This window comes from Pogoniulus pusillus, chromosome 24 (assembly GCF_015220805.1).
Source record: "Pogoniulus pusillus isolate bPogPus1 chromosome 24, bPogPus1.pri, whole genome shotgun sequence".
Lineage (NCBI taxonomy): Eukaryota > Metazoa > Chordata > Aves > Piciformes > Lybiidae > Pogoniulus > Pogoniulus pusillus.
In genome coordinates, this window is record NC_087287.1 from 14,126,681 (window position 1) to 14,135,645 (window position 8,965).

General features: G+C 36.7%; 1 protein-coding gene across 4 annotated transcripts in view; it reads left to right on the forward strand.

Annotated features, from left to right (window-relative positions):
• ZNF143 (zinc finger protein 143) overlaps positions 1–7,177 on the forward strand; it is a 33,545-nt gene extending 26,368 nt beyond the window's left edge. For 3 of the 4 annotated variants that reach the window (XM_064163710.1, XM_064163713.1, XM_064163712.1), the window contains 4 exons: positions 464–609; positions 2,342–2,503; positions 3,260–3,406; positions 5,163–5,998. In XM_064163710.1, coding sequence (XP_064019780.1) covers positions 464–609; positions 2,342–2,503; positions 3,260–3,406; positions 5,163–5,246 — 539 coding nt within the window. In that variant the 3' untranslated portion in view covers positions 5,247–5,998. Of the gene's footprint in view, positions 1–463; positions 610–2,341; positions 2,504–3,259; positions 3,407–5,162; positions 5,999–6,897 lie in introns of those variants that run through there. The other variant, XM_064163711.1, reaches the window with a different exon arrangement.
• The last annotated feature ends 1,788 nt before the right edge of the window (positions 7,178–8,965 follow it).

Sequence of the window (8,965 nt, forward strand, 5' to 3'; positions counted from 1 at the left end):
TGGTAAGGTTCATTTGCTGAAGTTAAATATTTGTTAAGACAGTATTTGTTAGACACAAATCTTCACACAAAGACATCACTGTCTTCTGTATATTTAATTAATAACTTCAAGATGCCAGTTGTGTTTGCATGGAACCTCTCATATGGAGAGGTTAACATTTAATGATCTAATTAGAAATGTTTGTCACCATTTAATATTTGCTTATGAACTAAATGTATATTTTCTTCGTGTGTAGTATTTATATGTGTGTAAAGCTCACTGCTAAAACTGTGTTCCCCAAACAGCATGCTTTCTGACTTTGGTATCATTCTTTCTTTAATTTTCTCTTTCCATTCAAATATTAAAATTAAATACTTGAATAAATATTTAAAACCTTCAAACCAGTCTAGCACTCATTGTATTTGTTTTCCTGTCAGTATTTTGAGTATGTAAGCTACCTTCTTGCCTTCTTTTTATCAAACAGGTCAAGGTGAAGATGTTCTCAAAGCCTCAGAGATAACCTACGTGACAGGTGTAGATGATGATGTAATTTCTGCACAGGTTGCTACAGTTACTCAGTCAGGATTAGGTCCACAAGTAGCACTAATATCCCAGGATGGAACCCAACACGTAAGTAACCACAGTGTTAAGGAGCTGGCAAAAATACATTGACAATTGAGACAAATGTTTGTAGATACTCCGTGTTATTTCCAAAATCAGTTAGGATTCTTTATAAATATGTCCATGTTTTTTTAAAAGGAAAGAAATTTTCTGGAGATGGATCAGAATATGCCTAGGCTTGGCCTTCTCTGGAATACCTAAATTAAACCATGTGTTCTGCCATCTGAAGCTGTATCAATAAAAAGCTAGAATTTTTCACTGTCCTTGTTACTACTTTGAAAGTAGACACATGCTCTTTGAACAGTCATTATATGTATAGCCTGGTTTGTGAGATTACTCAGATCTGTCTTCACTGTTGTCTTGTCTGCACTTACATTGGGCTTTTTTAGAAAGGGGTAAGGACATATTTCTAGTCTAGTGTGTGCTTTACAAGCTGTTTGACAGTGTCCAGTTGATAACCATTTCTAATGTAAGAGGATAAGGAATGCTTTTAAACCTACCTCCACTTGGAAAGTACTTCAGATATATCCATAGGAATCACTAAAAAATATCTGGTTTTAAGGATTTTATATGAAATGTCTTTTGGAGAGGATTTCAGCACTTTATTTTCTTGCTGTTTGGGATTTTTGGTTCTGTTTTTTTTTTTGTGGGGTTTGTTTGTCCTATTTAGGAATGGCAATATTTTAAAGATATATGGAGAAAAGTTGGTATCTCAGCTGCAAATGTCAGGTAGCTTAAATTCCAGTAGCATATGAGAAATATCTTCTAAATTCAAACTGGAAATGAAATGTTAAAGAAGGCTGCTATATTGCCATCCCTGAACATTGCAGTAATATTAAGGAACTGGCACTTTTACATTCTAAAATGAAGGTCTGTAGAAGCTTTGACTTGGCATTCTCACAATGTATTAAAAATAAGCCTTCAGCTTGGCTTGAGTTCTGTGATGTTTTATTACCATGTAAGTCAGACATCAAATCATGTATCTGATGCTCTAATGCGTTTATAGTGGAGACATCAGTAATTTACATCATTGACTTCTTTTTAATTGTTTATTTGTGGTTTAAATGCTAAGTCCTTTAGGCCTCTTTAGTATTTCCATTAAGATAAAAGTGTGTCAGGTGATATTTCTATAAGTCACCCTTATCCATTGTGTAAGACACATGCATAGATAATCTGTCATGCAGTTAGTTGGGATAAGATCTGATTAACATGGAGTCATAGACTCTGGGGACAATTGTGCATTCTTTTTCTATTTACTGGGAGCCATAATTTTATTTCTGTAAGCATAGAAGTGTGTCTGAAAGGTCGTGGAATATCAGATCCTAATCAGTAAGGTAATGCCATGAGGGCTTTTTCTCCAAGACTACTCTTTGGTCAGAGAGTGACTGTGATTCTCAAGGAATGCATAAACATGCTAGTCAGGAAGTGAACTAAAGGCTACTAGGCGTTCTGGACAGCATGTTACTTGTGAACATAGCTTTAAATGTGTTTTTCCTGCTACTTGCGAACTAATTGCCTTTTTTTGTTCTGGATTGCTACACTTTGCTACTTTGTTTCAGATAAAAACATTGAAGTAGCAGGAGTTGGTTTAATACATGCTGTTACACTTCAAGTGCAGATCATCCTTTTTTTTCAAGCTTTAGTTAAAAACATGTTACATTACCAATAGCTTAGACTCAGGTATGGCTTGGGCAGCAGTCAAACCTTCTGTTTTTGCTTTAGGAATTACTTTGTGTTTCAGGTCAACATATCCCAGGCAGATATGCAGGCCATTGGCAATACTATCACTATGGTAACACAAGATGGCACCACCATCACAGTCCCTGCCCACGATGCTGTCATTTCTTCTGCAGGAACACATTCTGTAGCAATGGTTACTGCAGAAGGCACTGAAGGACAGCAGGTAAGATATTGTCCTGCACACATGTGTAATCTTCCTTTATAAGATGCTATAAACCAGGCATCTAAGCCATCATAGTCATTCACATAAATTTATGAGTGAGGAACTTTCCAACGTCTGTACATAGCATTATCCTCATAAGAGTATGATGTGTTCCACTCCAGTGCTATATGCCAACATATGGCAGAATGTTGTGTAAATGATAGTTGGGCACCAAGAAAAAAAATCTGAGATACCATTCTGGCGATTCATTTAGGTACATGTAAAATAAGATCTAGAAACGTAAAGTCTTTTCCACAAAGTCACATAGTAAGTAGCAGAGCAAAGAATAGACTCCAGTATTAACTGTAACTTAATATTATGGAACTGTAATTTATTTGGCAGAGAATAAACATTTCTTTAAGTATGTATTTTCAGTCTTGTTTTTTTAATCTTTAAGTTAAAATGCATTTAAGTGTTCAAAAAATGCACCAGATGATAATGAGGATAGTTATTAATCATCGTGCTCTCTATGTATAAATACTTACAGGCACATTTACTGAACTTCTTCACAGTTCTGAGGATATGAAAATCTGAGACCTAGCAGATAAGTTTAAGAACACAGTGATGGCACCCTTTCTTAAAAATTATCTTTCACACAATAAAATTATGGTCAGGGATAATCACAGTTTGGATTTAACTTTGAAAAGAAACGTTGTGCAAGGTCAATAATGGTAACAGTTCTGTCATCCACTTGGTTGTCTTCCTTTGGTCTTGAAGGTTGCTATTGTGGCTCAAGACTTAGCAGCATTTCATAGTGCCTCTTCAGAAATGGGACATCAGCAACATGGGCACCATTTAGTGGCTACAGAAACTAGACCTGTTACATTGTTGGCTACATCTAATGGAACACAAATTGCAGTACAGGTAAGATGCCATCAACGGGTTTTGAGTGTTTGTTACTTGAGCTAAAATCTAGTCATGTGAGAACATGATTTGAATAAGCATTCCTGTCCTGTGGGAATGTAATGAAGCTACTGCTGTTATTAAAATGTACTGTGGAATTGGGACTCAGAGCTTTCTGGGTTTGATCCTGTTGTTGTCTGGGTATCACAACAAGCACACCTTTTGTTCTACAGAACATAGAAAATTGTAAGAACTGTGTATCTTGAACCAGTAGACGATTAGCAGAAGAATAATTTTCATGGATGTGATGTACACTAGGAGTATCACAGAGAGCTCTGTATATGTGACTGCCTTGAGTATGGTTTTGCATGATGGCCCTAGGCCTGACAAACAGTAATATAAAAGGACATCAGTGTGACTATGCAGAGAAGAGATGTCAAAAAGAGTTTCTAAACAGATCAGTACTGAACAGTTTAAGATGTGTTCCTGGAGGATTCTTGGAAATAACTTCAAATAGAAAAAGAATTGCAGAAAATGCACTCACAAATTTCATCTCCAGGCAACAAAATATACTTTGCATGTGGAAGTAACAGCACCTTAAGTCAGGTTTCTTCTAACCATTCATATATGCTAGAACTAGTATGAGATCAAAATTTTTCAGCATTTGAGTATCAGGAATAAGTGTATGTATTCACAAAACTCTCTTCAGAGCTCAGATTGAAAGAAACTGTGTTCAACTCTTCAGGCAGAAACAAGAGGTTGTTATTATAATACAAATAGAAGAGAGTAAATTCAAAATGAGCAGAGACTGAAAATTTGCTTATTTCTTTTGTGTACTTTGATACCAATAAATTAATCTATTTGATTTCTAAATACTGATAAAACCTGATAACCAGACTGAAGTCCTAAGGAGGTGGTGACAGTGCTGCTCTTGATTTGAGTGGCTCCAGAATGTGACTGTAAATTTCAAACAATATTTAGAACTGTGCCTTTAGGTCTATGCATATCAGTCAGATAATCTATTTTTACTTTTCACACTTTCATACATCTTCCTCCTTAGCCAATAGATAATGGCCAGCTTTACATTTTTGTCAGGCTGAGATTGGCTTCAGTGTTCCCATCACTGGACATGCGTGCATGGTGTACATGCTGTAAAGCTTCATGGATTCTTTCCCAAAAGTTGTCTTTATTCAGGGTTGCTTGATGTTGCTTCTGACAGTGCTAGATTGCCTTGTAGTTGCAACTACAAGACAGTTTCCTCTCCAAATTACTGCAGAATTGAACAGTGTCATCACAACTGTTTTTTTAAATGGTCAGGATTCTGCATTAAGTAGACACTTTTGATGTGTATTAATGGCATGTGGTGTTCCAAAGAGCTGACCTTCTGCAAAACAGTTCAGAAAAATGAAGATGGTTGTTTGCTCTACTGGTGTTAAAATGTAATTCAGCAGCCACCATGACTTTTGAAAGCCTTATCTTAGTTTTGTTATATCTGCCAAGTTGAGATATCATCTACTTGGTGTGTCATGAAATGTGTTTACCACACAGTAGTTCTTTGAAGAAATCTTTTTCAGTAGATACATAGAAGCACAGTTTAATCTTAATTGTCATGCTGATTAGATAGCTGCCAGTATATATTACCCAGAAGAGATGTGACAATAGTGATTCATATTTATTTGTATTATTGATCTACAGCTATTCCTCTGGAGTTGTTTGTTTATTTTTAAAGCTTATATCTGTATGTAACATTCCTGATGTTTAAATGCATTTGTTTCAGCTCGGAGAGCAACAGTCTCTGGAAGAAGCCATTAGAATAGCCTCCAGAATACAACAGGGTGAAACACCAGGGCTTGATGATTAACTTCTAAAACTGCTACAAGAACAATAGAGCAAAAGGTATTTTATTTTCAACCAACAAAGGTCCATGCCAGCAGCAACCCATAAAAACTTTGAAGTTTCCCGCTCACTGGTACTGTGTACACATTTTATGCAAGAGCGAAGAACGTTTTGTAAGTTTTGTGTACATAACCCTTGGAATGGACTGACATCATCTACTTCCAACCGTTGTATATGCAGGAGTATGGAATTAGGATTATATAGTAAATTTCCTTGTTATCCCTTCATCAGATTGCAGACTGGTCTGCAAGCAAGTGAGAAATTAAATAGAAGAATTGGAATGAATTTTTACTGTCATGTGCAAATAATGATGAAGGCATTATCGATGATATCAAATGTTTAAAGTACTGTCCAAAAAACCCTAAGTTCAGGAACCCTTACAAGTAATAAAGATGACAGAGACTTTTAAATTGCATTCCACAAATGGAAACAAATTCTTGGATTTGGAGCCCACTGTAAATCTTTGTGTTTTGATTTGCTTCATACAGGTTTCAGTACACTTTAGATTATTGACCCTATCTCATTCGTTGTAAATACTGACTGTTAATGCTGGAAGTGCTAATTATATTATCTTTAAATTGGATTATGTACAAAGGATGAACTTTGGTTGTTCACTATTAAAAGAAGTAAATCTAATGATTTTGTTTCTTTACATATTTTACTGAAGATGTTACTCTCAAAACATTATGCAATAAAATATAGTAAGATTGTATTGTCTAGGTAGGCTGATATTGTCATGTGATGTACTGTTTTAGTTTTTAAGGAGACTGAAGTTCAAATTATTTATTTATGGCCTTGTATAATTTTTTCCAAAGTTAATTTATCATAAATTTAAATTTTTGACTTACTGATTTTGATCATAATCCACTATAATGTATAGAGCCATTAGCATTAATAGTTATTTTAGACATTCTAAAACACTACAAGAGCTACTAAATAGTAATTAGTGAACTGATTTTGACTAAAAAGTAAACTACCTGTTTTCAAGAGGATTCTTTTCAGATGGTGCATTTGCAGCATAAGTACTAGCAGTCTGTTTTCAACAGTTATGAGTGCCTGCTGCTACCATTCAGTTACCTAGGATATGCTGATATCAATGATTTTGAAAATCAGGACACAAGTTACTAGAAAAAAGGGATGAATTAAGGATTATGTAAGTACAGTGCTCCTCTACACTTACCTTTATGTAAAGGGAAAAAAAATCTGTTGTAGATATGTCTAACATACAGTAAAACATTAACTTAATTTTTTATATATATATGAAAAATGTCTTTTAGTTTTGTCTTGTTAGCTTGTTAAGCAAGTTAATTTTTTTTGGCTTCATGTAAGGTTCAGTGCTTATTTTAGATGAGTGTCAAGGGCACTTCCGAAAGTGAAGCCTCACCTTTTACCTTCTCAAGGGAAGGATTAAACATCTTCTGGATGAAGTGTTAATCGAAGTAATCATTTTATAAGTAAGTATTGTAAGGTACACGTTTTACATAAAAAATAAAGTCCATAACTATGTACCTTGAGGTAGTTGACCTCAAAAAGGCCAAGTTTGAATAGAATGAAGCTAATTTATTGTGAATTACTGTATCAGAGTGGGTTGCAGCCTTTTATGTTTTTTTTTACAGATGGCTAACTGAAAAGTGCAGTGCAAGAATACAGTACTGGGATAGATGTGGACAAAGCAAAGAGTATTCTCTGGATCCATTACAAAGTAAAACTTGGAAAATGTAATTTTTGTATAGGATCGAGGCTGCTTGCTCACTTAGGTGCCAGTTTTCCTTAAGTGTTGTAATTCTTGATATCCCATGGAGATAAATGTACTATGCAAGGAGGATTAATTGCCTGTCAACTAGATCAGTTTCTTAGTACTTATCACCTTTTAGAAATTAAAGATGTATCATTTGACATGAATGTTCAAGGTTTTTTTTCTTACATTTCATTGTTGATAGTTTCTGGAAAAAGATGGCTGGAATGGTGGCTTTAACTTTGCAAACATGTAACTTCAGTTCTTCTCGTATCCCAGGATAGTTTCTGACTATTATACAAATCTGAGTATTTTTTCCTCTTTCATACTAGTGGGTTTGCTGCAAGCATTCAGAACTAGCTTGGTCAGGAAAAGATGTAGTGTTTTTTAAATTATTTCTCTGACCAGTGTCTTGTCATTATTTATTCTTGCAAAACTCCAAAGTCAAAGGTTGTGCTTCCATAGCGTGGGTTCGTATTACCCTACAAAGGCAAACATAATAAGTAAGCCAGACTTAAACTGCCGAGTGTTTAAAGAGAAGCCGAGGTGATTACCTGTGTCTTATCTGTGAGGTCTGGACTGGTAACAGACTTGTCTGCAGAGTGGAGGCAACGGTGTGGAAGGGGAAGGAGCCGAGCAGCTGGTAAGCTGATGCTGTGTGTCAGAAGGACCTGTTGTGGAGGTTAGATGGGCTGAAATCGGGTTAGGTGGGAATACTGGTGAAAGGAATTTCGGGAGCAAGAAACCAAGAATATGACCAAAAAAAGGCAACTCAGCATTTGGCAATAGGAATATCCATCTATTTCCCGTGGATTTTGCTTCTCTCTTTGAAAGTTCAGTCTCAAAGAGAATGCTTTGGCACGCTAGAAGGAAATGATTTGTGAAAGAGGCTTCCTATAGAATAAAACTACTCAGTGCATCACTTCCTCTTAAAATTTTGCTCCCGCATTTCCTTCGCTCCCAGTCACAATTTTGCTGTCAGATTTTTATTCCCAGTCTATGCCAACACCTCCCCTTAAACGAATGAAAGCAAAGCCTCCTTGCAGTCAACGTTTTCTTTTTAAATGTTTCTACCGTTTTTCACCACCCTGGGATTTTCTTTACTGCAGATCATTGCCTCCACTGATAGTAAAAAGAGAGGCAATTATTGTCAGTGCTTTAGGCTGATGGCCTCCTGTGCCAGACGCACCAGGCGTAACAATGGCACAGATTCTGCCCTAAAGACCTAATGCCAATGTACACATGAATAGGCTGACGCTGCGAGAGGGTGTTTTTATAAGGGTAAATCCTGAAGCCTGACAGCGAAGTTGTAAACAGCCGTAATCCCTGATGGTGTCATTGATCTCAGCGACCGATCAGCTGACCGATACCAGAGATCCTGAGGCTGTGGGAGAACAGGCATGCAGTGTCTGCTTAGCACACAAGAGGAGGGCAGAGCTGATAGTGCAGACAAACAACATGTCTGAGCTGTTCTTCCTAAACTTCACTCTAGTTCCTAACCCCCACAACCTCTCAAATGCTGCCGGGAGTAATTTGTTGAGCCGGATACTCTGGTTTCTGTGATGACCGTTGTGCACTAAAGAACCGCTCTGCCTGCGGTGTGCTTCAGAGTGCAATGCACAGCAGCCTTCCCCAGGGAAAGGAAGCTATTTAATCGGTGTTCAGCCGCCAGAAAAAGAAGGCAGGAGTAAAGATGTGATCGTGTTTCTGAATGTGGCAACTGCAGTACTACAGCTGTTGAGGTTAGTTAGATTGCACACCTTTGTTGACCATAGCTTCTACTTAGGAAGGTGCAGCAGTTCGCTGTATCGAATCTATGTCAGTGACTCAGATGGCCACTGAATAAAAACCGCGAAATGTTCTGTAAAATTGTTTCTGCAGTTTTCAAATACAGCACAGATGAACTTCCACTAACAGTTGGGTGGGAAGCAAACTACCTTTCTTAAGCA